Source organism: Phalangium opilio, unplaced genomic scaffold, assembly GCF_054372755.1.
Source record: "Phalangium opilio isolate 3A_F unplaced genomic scaffold, DU_Popi_V2 ptg000209l_1, whole genome shotgun sequence".
Classification (NCBI taxonomy): domain Eukaryota; kingdom Metazoa; phylum Arthropoda; class Arachnida; order Opiliones; family Phalangiidae; genus Phalangium; species Phalangium opilio.
This window is the reverse complement of record NW_028324217.1, coordinates 9,033,970-9,049,324: the sequence shown is the minus strand read 5'-3', so window position 1 is coordinate 9,049,324 and position 15,355 is coordinate 9,033,970. Positions and strand designations below refer to the sequence as shown.

Genomic DNA, 15,355 nt, shown 5'->3' with positions numbered 1-15,355 from the left:
AAGCAACTCCCTATCTCCGAGGGAAGCTTATTCTGTTTTTAGCACGCACAAACCTAGGTCTCTATGTAACGCAAGTTAGTGCGTACTGACAAGTTGAGAACCCAAATAAACCTCTCCGAGTCGAAACGCATTAAGAGTTCATTTTTCTTAAATATATAATTAATAAATATAATTGATATTATTTTAATTGTCATTAATTTAGCTCAATTCTAGTTAAATCGTTTTAAGAAACTACAATCCTACAATCATTTTAAACATAGCTATTGTTGACGTTTGAATTCAAGCGTATGCGCCCCTTTAACAAATTTTGGAAATTTAGGGTATATAGGGCCATTGAGTCACATTAAGGGATAAGAAAACCCGCAATTGCGTGAACCTATGGTGGAAGCCCAGCCATTACGAAGCGAGGCTAGACGTTTCTCATAACCCTCGCCCTAGCCGATCGCCGAGTACATCTTAACCCTAACGATGATAATGTTATAGAAGCAACGGTAAATATTTATATTTGCTTTTGCTGGAAGCCAATAGACCATGAAATAAAACCCTTCAAAATTTTCAACGGTCAAAGCTAGTACTACATTGCATGCTGGGAAATAAGGTTTTTTTCATATGCCCCAAGCGCATGCGCGAGCGGTATATTTTTTTAAGTCAGAAAGACTGAAGTAAAATGGACGGAGTTGTAATGTAAGGATATAGTTTTTATAGTCCCATTTCAAAATAAAATTCTGGATTTGGTAAGACGAGTGCGTGGAGGGTAAATTCAAGTTCAACATTATTTTCAATTGCAAAACTTCAAGCACTATACAGACTGAAGAATGTATACGATTGACGGTCGATTGTTGGGATTTATATTTTGAATGGGCCAAGGCTTAGTAATGTATATACTAACTAGTGCTATGCTTATATGTTTAGAGCTTGACAAAACATCGTGAACCACCTTTCACACTCATTTTGATTTTATCTTAATTAAATTAGACCGGTCACTGATAATACGAAGTTTAATTTATAATAAATACTTGAAAAGACGCTAAGCCTAGGTCTGAAAACATTCTAAATTGATGAAGCAGACGATTGTTAGCCTATGTTCCCAATACAAATATATTATTTTACTCTCTAGATAGCACCAGCATCGTAACAAGTTTCACCCCTCTTGCAGCCCCCTTTAGGAAAAAAACCTTTCCGACCTCGCGCGACGGGCCAACTTGTTTAGTTTATTTCATGGTCTATAAAGAGTAGATTTTTCCAATCCGTAGTCATCTTAAAAAATGGCGCCCAGAAATGTAAAAAATCTTCTCTATGCAACAAAGTCCGCGCGTTTCAACCGATTTCGCAAATATTTAGTACACTGTTTCCTTTAAAGTATAGACTGGTTGAATGGTCTTTCGGGTTCAATTTGTTGCCATCTTTTTAAATGGCTTGTCCGCGTGAAAAATAATAAAAAAATGTCCCGACGGGTTGACGGGCAACGCCGAGTGCCTTCGCTACTAGGGTGCTACAAAAATAGTCATCAGTAAAATCTACCCATTCTTTATATCATTTTGATGGAAGTTCTTATTACACGCGAGCGACGCCGCGGGTAACAGCTAGTTATTCATTAAATTTCAAACTTTGGTAACTTTTCGGATGTTTCACTATGAAGACTGGTCGTATAATTAGAAGAAGAAAAATTGATAGCAGTTATTTGTTTATTTCGGAAAATAATTTTTAATTTCAAATTTGAAAGATAACATACATCCCTACGCCATTTTTTTTTGTTCAGCGCCTCTATTTTCAAATAGTTAGTTGTATAAGAACTTTAAATATTAAAAGTAAAAATCGAATTAAATTTAGACATTTTAAGAGTTTCACATTACAGTAGATCAAAATGGATTAAATGACGGGATTCAAATTAACTTTAACCACCTCGTAAAGATAAGGTGGTTTTTTCATTCTGACGTAATAGCATCCGTGATAATTCCCTGAATCTTCCAATTTTGTCAAAATAATGGAACACTGTTTCATGGTAAACTGATTTTCAAGATCAACAACGTCATCATTGTTATGAAAACCAAACTCATTCTTCAAGTGATCAATTGGTTCTTCCCATTTTAAATTTAATTCCCGCCTCGATGCTACAGAATCTGGGCCATAAATCGCTTCGTTAGCTAAAAGAGGCATTGCAGTTTCTTTTTCCAATTTGACACAATTTAAGTTGAACTCTGACGTAAAATTATCGCTCGATACACGTTCGGTTTCTTTCTTAATTTCATCAGAGGTTATAGTTGGACATATGGTATTAAATTTACGCTTAGAAGGCCAAGTATTGGAAGAAGTCCCTCGGTTGAAGTTCGAACCGATACGTTCTGGATGAGTAGTACAATTAGAGTCTCTCGCGTTTCTGGGTTCATCGGGATCTGATTCAGAATCCATTTCGACTTCTTTTAACTGATCACTTTCATTACGAGAATCATGGTTTATATTTGTCACACTATTATCTGAATGCGAACTTCCACGTTTGTTGTCTGGTTTCAGTTTTAATGGGAAGGCAAAATCCGCAACAGCAATTGATCTACTTTCAGACTGAACTTCGTTAGAATCTGATATTTGTGACTCCACGTTTCCCTGATTTGGTTTTTCAGCATTGTCTTTTGGATGACGTCTAGCAATGTGACATCTTAAACTTCGTTTTAATTTGGCTGCGAAATCACAAAAAGTACACTTAAATGGGCGCTCGTCACTGTGAGTCATGGCATGTCTCTTTAAAGTCGTACGAAATTTTGCACGATATTCACAAATGTCACATTTGAATCGACGCTCGTCTCTGTGAGTCACAATGTGTGTCTTTAAAGTCTTACGACATTTTGCACGGTAATCGCAAATATCGCATTTGAATGGACGCTCATCGCTGTGAGTCACGACATGTTTCTTTAAACTATCTGGCCATCGGGTACGGTAATCGCAGATGTCGCATTTGAATGGACGCTCATCACTGTGAGTCGCCACATGATTCTTTAAATTTGCAGCCCATTTGAAACGATAATTACAAATGTTGCATTTGAATGGACGCTCATCGCTGTGAGCCGCGACATGTTTCTTTAAATTATCTGGCCATCGGGTACGGTAATCGCAAATGTCGCATCTGAATGGACGCACATCGCTGTGAGTCGCCACATGTTTCTTTAAACTACCTGGCCATCGGGTACGGTAATCGCAAATGTCGCATCTGAATGGACGCTCATCGCTGTGAGTCGCGACATGTCTCTTTAAAGTGTCAGCCAATTTGAACCGATAATTACAAATGTCGCATTTGTATGGACGCTCATCGCTGTGACTCAAGACATGTTTCTTTAAATCGTTGGGCCATCGGGAACGATAATCACAAATATCGCATTTGAATGGTCGCTCATCGCTGTGACTCAAGACATGTCTCTTTAAATCTTTTGCATTTCGGGCACGATATTCACAAATATCGCATTTGAATGGACGCTCATCGTTGTGACTCAAGACATGTCTCTTTAAATCTTTTGAATTTCGGGCACGATATTCACAAATATCGCATTTTAATGGACGCTCATCGTTGTGAATCGCGACATGTTTCCTTAAATTCTCGCGTGTTCGACCACGATAATCGCAAATATCGCATTTAAATGTCCGCTCAACGTTGTGAATCGCGACGTGACTCTTTAAATATCTTGGCACTCGCCCACGATAATCGCAAATATGGCATTTGTATGGACGCTCATCATTGAGAGTCGCGACATGCATCTTTAAATAACCTTTCTTCGAAACTAATTTGTTACAGAGCGCGGAGCAGACTACACCGTACTGTTGAGAGCAGTCTGGGAAATAAGGATATTTTTTAAACGAGTCCGATACTGTCCGAACCAAGGTGGGAAATAAGGATTTTTTTAAACTGGACATTGGGATTGGGCCAGTGACCCTCCCTGGCCTGGAATAAATAAACTGGTACTAGTCCATGACCATTGACCAGGGCGCGTCGTCTGCTAAACTAAAGAAGTGGGTAATTAAAACAGTTGAGATAATAATTTTCTTAGTGGTCCCGTGGACCACTGACCCCCCTCGGATTTAATTTTTAAACTGGTCCTGGCAATTTTTAAAGTGGTCATTTGCCCTGTGCCACCGACTTATTTCCCACGCTGGTCCAAACTCTGAAATAATAAACTCATCTCCGGACTGGTCACCGCCTTTGTTCTCCAACCTCTACAGATTTGCAATTAATAAATGACACGTTATTCCTAAAATCATTTTAAACATATCTATTGTTGACGTTTGAATTCTAGCGTATGCCTCTTTAACAAGTTTTGGAAATTTTGGGTATATAAGGCGATTGAATCACAGTAAATGAAAAGAAAACCCGCAATTGCGTGAACCTTTGGTGGACCGTGGAAGCCCTGCCATTGGGAGGCTAGACGTTTCTCGTAACCAGTCTGGGACATAAGGATATTTTTTAAACTAGCCCTTGGGACCAGTGACCCCCCTAGTGTCCTAAATAATAAACTGGTCTCCGGAGTGGTCCCAGCCTTTGTTCTCCTATAGATTTGCAATTAATAAACTGGTCCCGAGGACCAGTAACCCCCACTTTTTGAATTAAAAAACTAGTCCAAGCAATTAATAAACTGGTTTTGGACCAGAGGAAGTGTGCTATTTCCCAGACTGCTCGTAACCCTAGCCGATCGCCGTTCGCCGCGTACATCTTAACCCTATCTACGATAATGGAAGTTGGAACTGCGAACGCGTTGCGGATATAGCTAATATGTTTGCTCCGATCAGTGATTTGTGCTCCCTGCTCCCATTTGCCAACTGCAAAAGCGGTGACAGACACACGCACACACACAGAGACACGTCCAGTGTAATACCTCTCCTTGACGTCATCATCACTCGGAGAGTTAAAAAAGAACCTTGATTAGGGGTTAAACATGAAGCTTGTCATGAAGTCACGTAGGTGAAACGTCATAGATTATTATAGCAAAACGATGCCAGGTGACTGAGGTGAGGCGCTGTCAAATGGTGGTACAGACTAAATAGGAATATGGACTGCAAAATTAATAACTTCAATTCTCGCTTATCGTTCTCGAACTAGCTCGAGCTGTTAAGCCCCGTTTTCATGAGCGCGAGATTCGAGGCGATTTGCGAGAGCGAGAGCGAGAGCGAGTTTCCAAACAGCGATATCGCTTCAAGATTTTAGGGAGACTTAACCATAGACTTAACATGCCTAATGTTTCAAACTTTTCTTAAGCCTAATGTTTCAAACTTTTCTTAAGCCTAATGTTTTTAACTTTTCTTAAGCCTATTGTTTCAAACTTTTCTTAAGCCTAATGTTTCAAACTTTTCTTAAGCCTAATGTTTTTAACTTTTCTTAAGCCTTATGTTTCAAACTTTTTTTTAAGCCTAATGTTTCAAACTTTTCTTAAGCCTAATGTTTCAAACTTTTCTTAAGCCTAATGTTTCAAACTTTTCTTAAGCCTAATGTTTCAAACTTTTCTTAAGCCAGAAGAAAATAGGGGAAGTGGGTAGCTTGGGCAACTTCGCGAGGCGTCCCGTTTACGGATTTTTCGCGCCATTTCCCTCCCCGTGGGGGTAAGAGTGATAGGATTTTTACGCGCATTAACACACAAGTGACGTGTTCTGTGGACAGTACGGTCCTACGCCTTCCAACTGACTAGAGGCGTCTGCTAGAGGCAGTGAGGCACTCAGGCAGAATGGGAGAGGCTGGAATCGAGTGGTAAGTACTAAATTCATAACTTATTTTAAAATATGTCTTTATTTTTAAAAACAATGGTATTTCTAAGTTCCAGGGATAAAATTAACTTGTCCGAAAATTTAAACTGTGATAGGGAAGAGTTCAAAGTAATAAAGTTGTATCCAAGTTGTTGTAGTTTGATTTTTAACATTGGGATTGGTTTGGGTAGATCTTACTTTTCCTTTCAACACAGCCTGAGTTTTCTTATCGGTAGTTTCCTTGTACGTTAAATCACACTGCGTACTCTTAACGACATTCATTTTATTAAATAACCGAATTTTCGTCCTTAATTAAACCAATATCCGCATTAACCCGTTGCCTGACGTAACCCTAACTCAAACTGAAGCACAGCAGAAATATAAGCAGACTACACAAGTTAGTTCCACAGTTCGCTACATGGTGGCGTTCGCAATGAAATCTGGTACTATTTTATGCTTCGCGCCGATTGGCCAGATTCAAATTTTAAGGGTGGTAGGGGAATCGACCATTGTAAGTGAGAATCACTGGACGACTTGTATGGCTCAAGGCTACGGCTACCCACTTCCCCTATTTTCTTCTGTTCAAACTTGTTATAACAAGACGGCCCAAGGGCTCGTAATAGTAGCCATATCGTACGAGTGAATAGCCCCTCTATACCCTACCCTAATGAGTGGATAACCCCTCTATACGTTACCCTAATGAGCGAATAGCGCTATCTTTTTCAATGCTTAAATGATTTACCGTGCATAAAATCAGAGTGAATAGCCCCTCGATTCCCTACTCTAAACATTGATTAAATTATAACCGTATAAATTTACTTATGCTGTAATTCTAATATTCCGGCGAATCGAAGAACAGATAGTTTTTTAGTGATAATCCCATCGATGAGTTTACAACATAGACTTATGCCGATGCACACTTATCGCATCTTATAAATTTCTAACAAGGACTTTTGCCCAGAAACCTTTGAAAGAGAAAGTTTAGTTATAGTGATTACGCATTTTAGTGATTATCCCCTCGAATTACCTTTAGCAATGCTAAAACGATCAAACGCATAACGCTCACTTAACACTATGTTAGCTCTATCTAAACCCACATTTGAATTAACCGCCAAAACGTTCCAGTCAAACATAACATAGATGACGATAGCTACCGAACGAGAACGAAAAAAGGGGAAAATCGTTATCTATTTAATTAGCACATACATAAAAAGAAAATAAATATAAAAACCCCAAACATACAAATTCATAAGTATCCGACTCCACAGATAAAAATTCAAAAGTTTCCGACCCCACAGATTAAGAGGTACCCCACCCCACATCACCCCGACATTTTAGAGATAAGAATAAATAATAAAAAACTCGGAGTTTCTATCAAGTCTCTATGGTTCAGTTGGTAGAATGACTGCCTGTTGCGCCAGCGTCCCGGGTTCGATTCCCGGGTCTGACCTGAAAAAATTTTAATTAAAATTAAATCTCTAACCGAGCCCAGTTACCCCAATGGGTGGGTTGTGGTAATATAAAGTTCCTTTTAAGCTAAAATCTGACGATAACGAAGCGACAACCCCGGCCACTACTACTACTACTACTACTACGGACGGCTTGGGTCAAACTAAGAGCCTATCGTATACTACGATATGGCTAAAAATCGCTGAAGCGAGAGCGAAGAAATCAAAACCAAACAGACGTTTGCGATATCGCTAAAATTTGCTAAAATCGATCTCGCATGCTCTTTCTCGCTATTATCTCAAAGTTCTCGCAAACGTGAAAACGGGCGAGAAAAATTCTAGCGCGATTTTTCAGGTTTTTTCTCGCAAATCGCTCTCATGAAAACGGGACTTTATTCTCTAGCATTGCAAAGTATAGGAAGTGTCGTATCTTAGAAACTTGTGATATAAGTGACGTGTTAAGTAAACTTATTATTGACTATAAATAAAAAACAACATACACTTTCTGTAATGGGGATAATTATAATTTTTACTTTATTTGACACCCCAAAAAAATTTGACAATTAGACATTTTTTTTCTCTAAAGTATCTTTTGTATTGAAAGAGAAAAATCACAAAATAGCCATAATTATCAGAAATGGGGAGAGGAAGAAAATTATGATAATAAAATTTATCTTAATAGTTATCTAGTATTTTAGAATTAAAAAAAAAAAAAAGAATTCCAAATAATTTCGACATTTCAAATTGACCCTATGCCCAATCATAGGCACCACCAGCCAATGGTCTGTAGCAAAAACGGATTTATGTACTAAGAACGTCGGATCGTAGATTTAGCCTCTAGTACCATCCTCGCATACTTTATTGAGAAACTTCGTCTGCTTATATTTTGACTCCACCCACAAATTCGATCTCTAGAAGTATCTATATACAGAATTTGTGGGTGGAGTCAAAATAAAAGCAGACGAAGTTTCTCAATAAAGTATGCGAGGATGGGTAGTGAATTTGCTACGTTCAACGTTCTTCTTACATAAATCCGTTTTTGTCTGTAGGTATTATTTTTCTGATTAACTTCGTCATTGAACCACTAACAACAGATATTGAAAATTTAAAGCAAATAGATCATGGTTGCGCGGACTGGCCATATGTTCAATTTAATTGCCTTACAACTAGTTTAATAATGATTTAATTGTTACGTACGAACATGGGAGTAATTTTATGGGTCCATTCATAAGAAAAAAATATATAAAGGTTCCTATAAGTTTGACTCCCGAAACGTATGCTTTCTAAGATCAGTATATAGCTTGAGATGTTCATGGATGTTACAATATGGTTAACAACTGTTTTCACAGCAAATAAGGAGTTGGCGAACGGATTCAAATGCCATCGATAAAACTTCAGCCCCCCCCCACTGACCTTCCCCTCTGTAAAATTAGTGGCCATTTTCGTGGAAAGGGGAGGAGTCTTAAACCACACCCTTCTGGCCTCTACCTTCAATAATATGTTAGTAGGGTTTTAATACAAAAACGGGTATACGGGATTTAACAAAGGTATTTCTAAGGGCGCTGCCATAACCTGTCGGGGTCTAAAAGCTAAAAGAGGGCCAATAGACCCTTTTGATGTAAAAAAGGGGGTATGCATACAAGGGGCTGATCCCTTGCCGACTTTGCGGCTGCTCATGATCCCCAATCCTACAGCGCAGGCGGTACGGAAGGCCAAATTTTACTCCACTTCGCCTCTTAGTTACATCAGGGATGGATTTAATTTTAGAAGTAGGAATGGAGAACAGAGTAATCTGGTCGCGCGTCAAAGTCCCGGACCCCCTTCCACGGGACCGGGGGGGGGTATAAAAGAAGAGGCGGGTCATGGCGGCAGAGGTAAAAATTAATTACGTCACCGTCAGCAGCGTCATCAAACGTAGTTTAAGTGAGCCAATAAGATAATTTAAAATTTTCGTTACGTGTTGGAGGGAGGGGCTATATCCTGGGCTATGAGTCGGACTGAAGTAAATACAAACCGTTCTCCATTCCTACTTCTAAAATTAAATCCATCCCTGATGTAACTAAGAGGCGGAGGGGAGTAAAATTTGGCCTTCCGTACCGCCTGCGCTGTAGGATTGGGGATCATGAGCAGCCGCAAAGTCGGCAAGGGATCAGCCCCTTGCAAGCTTACCCCCTTTTTTTCACCAAAAGGGTCTATTGGCCCGCTTTTAACTTTTAGACCCAGACAGATTTTGCCATAGAAAAACCTCTCGTAAATCCCGTATACCCGTTTTTGTATTAAAACCCCACAAACATATTATTGAAGGGAGAGGCCAGAAGGGTGTGGTTTAATGTGACTCCTCCCCTTTCCACGAACATGGCCACCAACTTTACAGAGGGGGAAGGTTAGTGGGGGCCTGACGTTTTATAGATTGCATTTCGACCCGTTCGCCAACTCCCTATTTGCTGTGAAAACAGTTGTTTACCATATTGCAACATCCATGAACATCTCAAGCTATATACTGATCTTAGAAAGCATACGTTTCGGGAGTAAAACTTATAGGAACCTTTATATATTTTTTTCTTATGAATGGATCCATAAAATTACTCCCATGTTCGTACTAACTAACTTTTCGGATGTCTCACTATGAAGACTGGTCGTATAATCAGAAGAAGAAAAATTTATACCAGTTATTTGTTTATTTCGAAAAATAATCTTTAATTTCAAATTTGAAAGATAACATACATCCCTACACATTTTTTTTTGTTCAGCGCCTCTATTTTCAAATAGTTAGTTGTATAAGGACTTTAAGTATTAAAGCTAAAAATCGAATTAAATTTAGACATTTTAAGAGTTTCACATTACAGTAGATCAAAATGGATTAAATGACGGGATTCAAATTAACTTTAACCACCTCGTAAAGATGAGGTGTTTTTTTCATTCTGACGTAATAGCATCCGTGATAATTCCCCGAATCTTCCAATTTTGTCAAAATAATGGAACACTGTTTCATGGTAAACTGATTTTCACGATCAACAACGTCATCATTGTTATGAAAACCAAACTCATTCTTCAAGTGATCAATTGGTTCTTCCCATTTTAAATTTAATTCCCGCCTCGATGCTACAGAATCTGGGCCATAAATCGCTTCGTTAGCTAAAAGAGGCATTGCAGTTTCTTTTTCCAATTTGACACAATTTAAGTTGAACTCTGACGTAAAATTATCGCTCGATACACGTTCGGTTTCTTTCTTAATTTCATCAGAGGTTATAGTTGGACATATGGTATTAAATTTACGCTTAGAAGGCCAAGTATTGGAAGAAGTCCCTCGGTTGAAGTTCGAACCGATACGTTCTGGATGAGTAGTACAATTAGAGTCTCTCGCGTTTCTGGGTTCATCGGGATCTGATTCAGAATCCATTTCGACTTCTTTTAACTGATCACTTTCATTACGAGAATCATGGTTTATATTTGTCACACTATTATCTGAATGCGAACTTCCACGTTTGTTGTATGGTTTCAGTTTTAATGGGAAGGCAAAATCCGCAACAGCAATTGATCTACTTTCAGACTGAACTTCGTTAGAATCTGATATTTGTGACTCCACGTTTCCCTGATTTGGTTTTTCAGCATTGTCTTTTGTAGAAATGCGTTCACTCTCGCTGCTTCGACAAATATTTTCGTGGGAAATTAAAGAATCGCGACGATTGAAAACATTTCCACAAAATCGGCATTTCCGGATGATTTTTTTTCGACCGCATTTGTTGTTTCGTTTTGACAAAACAGTCCTCTTAATTTTTCGTACAACTCCAGACTTTGATGGATGACGTCTAGCAATGTGAGCTCTTAAACTCCGTTTTAGTTTCGCTGCGAAATCACAAAAAGTACACTTAAACGGGCGGTCGTCACTGTGAGTCATGGCATGTCTCTTTAAAATTTCTGGCCATCGGGCACGGTAATCGCAAATGTCGCATTTGAATGGACGCTCATCGCTGTGAGTCAAGACATGTCTCTTTAAATTATCTGGCCATCGGGTACGGTAATCGCAAATGTCGCATTTGAATGGACGCTCATCGCTGTGAGTCAAGACATGTTTCTTTAAACTATCTGGCCATCGGGCACGGTAATCGCAAATGTCGCATTTGAATGGACGCTCATCGCTGTGAGTCGCGACATGTTTCTTTAAACTTATTGGCCATTGGGTACGATAACTACAAATGTCGCATTTGAATGGACGCTCATCGCTATGAGCCGCGACATGTTTCTTTAAATCGTGGGGCCATCGGGTACGATAACTACAAATGTCGCATCTGAATGGCCGCTCATCGCTATGAGCCGCGACATGTTTCTTTAAATCGTGGGGGCGTCGGGAACGATAATCGCAATTGTCGCATTTGAATGGACGCTCATCGCTGTGAGTCGCGACATGTTTCTTTAAATTTCCAGCCCATTTGAAACGATAATTACAAATTTCGCATTTGTATGGACGCTCATCACTATGAGCCGCGACATGTTTCTTTAACTCGTGGGGCCGTCGGAAACGATATTGACAAATATCGCATTTGAATGGACGCTCATCGCTGTGACTCAAGACATGTCCCTTTAAATATCTTGCATTTCGGGCACGATATTCACAAATATCGCATTTTAATGGACGCTCATCGTTGTGAATCGCGACATGCTTCCTTAAATTCTCGCGTGTTCGACCACGATAATCGCAAATATCGCATTTAAATGTACGCTCAACGTTGTGAATCGCGACGTGTCTCTTTAAATATCTTGGCACTCGCCCACGATAATCGCAAATGTCGCATTTGAATGGACGCTCATCATTGAGAGTCGCGACATGCATCTTTAAATAACCTTTTTTCGAAATTACTAAATTTGTTACAGAGCGCGGAGCAGACTACACCGTACGGTTGAGAGCAGTCTGGGAAATAAGGATATTTTTTAAACTAGTCCGAGCGTTGCCTACGTTAATCAAGGCCTGTGCACGGTAGTTTCGAAGGGGGGGGGGGACTTTTAAGAAACGGGACTTCTTATTTTCTCCCTATTTTACCGCGAGATTTCATTGATAGCTGGACCCAAACGCGCGCGAAAATGAGTATTTAAAATTATTTAGGTCCAGCTAATAGCGCTTCAGGTGAGAGAATTTGGCAACTTAAATTGCCAAAATAAAAATAAAAACAAGTTGGGAAAACCAAAATATTACCTCTCCGTGTCAAGAGGTCTACTACTACAAACGTATTTACCTAGATATGGAATTATTTCACTTTTTTGAAGTAAAAATTTACGAAATATTGAAGCAGTATTCCAAACATAGCGAATGTACAGTAAAGCAGACGACATTTTACATCCAATAAGGATAAATCTTGGACACATGGAAATCAGTCAATGGGGAAAAGAACAGGAAATGAAGTCTACGCTTCAGCTGTTTACCCTATATTCTGAAAGCTACATTCACAACTGGTTTGCAGTGTAAACACTATCGTCTCGTCTCACCTCAACAATATTCTTAGTTTGCCAACATGAATGTTAACGTTAAATAACACCAAAGCTAAATTGTAGCTAGACGCACTAATAGTCAATGCGCACCATAAAGGGAATAATAAGTCTGTAGTTACTAGCCGTTTACCATTAGCCCTTTTACTAACCTTATTATTATTTTTTAAGAGTGTATTTAACTTTCGGCTCACTCTGAACCGGTGATGCCTGTTCATTTCAGACACGAAAATCAAAGCAAAAGTTTACTTCACCTCAGGCCTCAATTATTTACGCTTTGTTTCACTAAGACTATTGCGGATAATACTTGTTATACGCGCCTGAGTCTAGGTCTTAGTTTTCTTCATGAAATTACTAAACCAAGGATTATTCTATATACAGATGTAGTATAGCTTACGCAATATATAAACAGCCATTTCAAATAACAATATTAAAATAATTCTTTGGAATATCAAAATGAAACAGAGCTTTAAAGCTACAAAAGTACTAAATGCATCATAATTACGAAAAATACTTCCACATATTCACTTTATATTATGGAAAAAGGGAATATTAAGGTTCTGTATGATTTCTTAACACATCAACACAAGGCTAACTGCTAACGCGACGCACTAGTGTAACAATGGACGGACACACACAGACAAAAACATAGACTGCTTTTTAAATCTTTCCGTATTAATTTTGAGTTGAGAAACAAGATTATCTTTAATATTTAAATAAATATAATTATTTTTAATTATTTTAATCTTCAATTATTAACATTAATAATAGTTAAATCGTTTAAAATAAAGTTATACCTATTATCTTCTCAAACTTTTCTAATATTGACGTTTAAAGTGAAGGGTACCCCTCTTGCCCACTTTCTTCAAATTTTGGGGTATATATACGATTCGTTTCCATTATAATAGTAAGGAAAAAGCGCAATTGCGAAAACCTTTGGTGGCCGATCCCACCTTAGGGAGGCTAGACGTTTCTCGTAACCCTAGCTGATCGCCGCGTATATCCTAAAACCAAACGATGATAATGGAGTAGAAGCCAATGATACAGATTGGTGTCTATGTGGAATAGACGGAAGACCAGTGGATGGTGGTGTTAGAAGCCAATGATACAGATTGGTGTCTATATGGAATAGACGGAAGCCAGTGTAAGTGCGGACTGGTGTCAATGTGGGATTGACAAAGAATAGAAAATGGTGGTGGTGGAAGCCAGAAAAGTACCAGACTGGTGTTCATATGGGATGGACGAAGACCAAACATGGTGGTGTGAGAACTCAAGTATAGAGTAGCCAACGGAGAGAAATACAATTTTCCAAACTTCTGTGATCTGTCAATGCGGTCCGGAAATTGGGAACACGTTTGCTCCGATACGCAAACTGCGAACGCGGTCACGTGGGTGTAACAACGGACAGACAGACAGACAGACACGGCCGTTACAGAACCTCTCCTGGACTACGTCACACGGAGAGGTAATAGGCGCTGCGCACAGGCCTTGATTAACGTAGGCAACGGTCCGAGACCGAAACTCCGATCTCTGAAGTAATAAACTGGTCTCCGGACCAGACTTGTAAATAGTGATAATTTCAACGGGAGCCCTGCGGGCTCCCGACCCCCTCGAAGCCCAATTTTTTTGGGTACCCGGGGCTCCCTAGTGGACAAGGGTAAATAAATAAAAAAAAAAACTTGAATATCATACTGAGGCATAGAACTAGTTTGGTGTCGAGGAAAAGCCACGTATTTATAACTTTTACTTTCACTTTTTGAGTCTTGAACTCTTGATCCTAGAAACCGCGTCACACTCGCCTAAAGGGGGAAGGGAACAGAGGCTAGGGAGTAAGGGGAGCAAGCCCAAAACAAAATGTGAGGGAGGGAAGGATGCATTCTTGGCTTTCAGTTTTGAGGGAAAATATTCGTCAGTTTATTTTTTATACTCTTTTATGAGAGCTGTTTTGGTCTATTTTTCAGGGTACCCGGGTTGTACCCGACCCCCTCTAAAAATATTTTTTTCAGGGTGTCCTGTGAATTTTCTTGCGTGTCACAGGCTGCCTGGTACCCCCTATTTACAAGTCTGCTCCGGACTGGTCCCCACCTTTGTTCTCCTACAGATTTGCAAATTAATAAATGACACGTTATTCCTAAACTCATTTTAAACATAGCTATTGTTGACGATTGAATTCTAGTGTATGCCTCTTTAAGACGTTTTGAATCACGGTAAATGATGTGAAAACCCGCAATTGCGTGAACTTTTGGTGGACCGTGGAAGCCCTGCCATTAGGAGGCTAAACGCAGTGCTAAACGTTTCTCGTAACCCTAGCCGATCGCCGCGTACATGATCGACTATAGTGGAACTGCGAATGCGTTCCGGATATAGCTAATACGTTTGCTCCGATTTGCCAACTGCGAACGCGGTGACATACAAACTGACAGACAGACACACACAGATACGTCCAGTGTAATACCTCTCCGTGACGTCATCATCACTCGGAGAGTTAAAAAAGACCCTTAATTAGGGGTAAACATAAAGCTAAAATGTTTAGGGCCTAGAATAGGACGTTCCATTAGTTTATAAAATATGTAACATTAGCGGAGGAAGGTTTTAGAAGTGGTTTGGTGGACTTACTAGCGGCTGGATTCGCCAGTCCATAGCCATTAAGCCTATAAGAACGTCATAAGATATGTTCCATAAGTTTGACACTAGCTACTGAGAGCTTG

General features: G+C 39.4%; 1 protein-coding gene across 1 annotated transcript; it reads right to left on the bottom strand.

Moving 5' to 3' along the window:
- Positions 1-1,677: 1,677 nt before the first annotated feature.
- LOC149618985 (uncharacterized) lies at positions 1,678-12,082 on the bottom strand. The gene is made up of 3 exons (XM_089854542.1): positions 10,030-12,082; positions 8,580-8,654; positions 1,678-3,942 (listed from the first exon to the last, which is right to left on the bottom strand). The coding sequence occupies exons 1-3, from the start codon at positions 11,995-11,997 to the stop codon at positions 1,870-1,872; spliced, it is 4,116 nt and encodes a 1,371-aa protein (XP_089710668.1). The 5' UTR covers positions 11,998-12,082; the 3' UTR covers positions 1,678-1,869.
- Between the last annotated feature and the right edge of the window lie 3,273 nt (positions 12,083-15,355).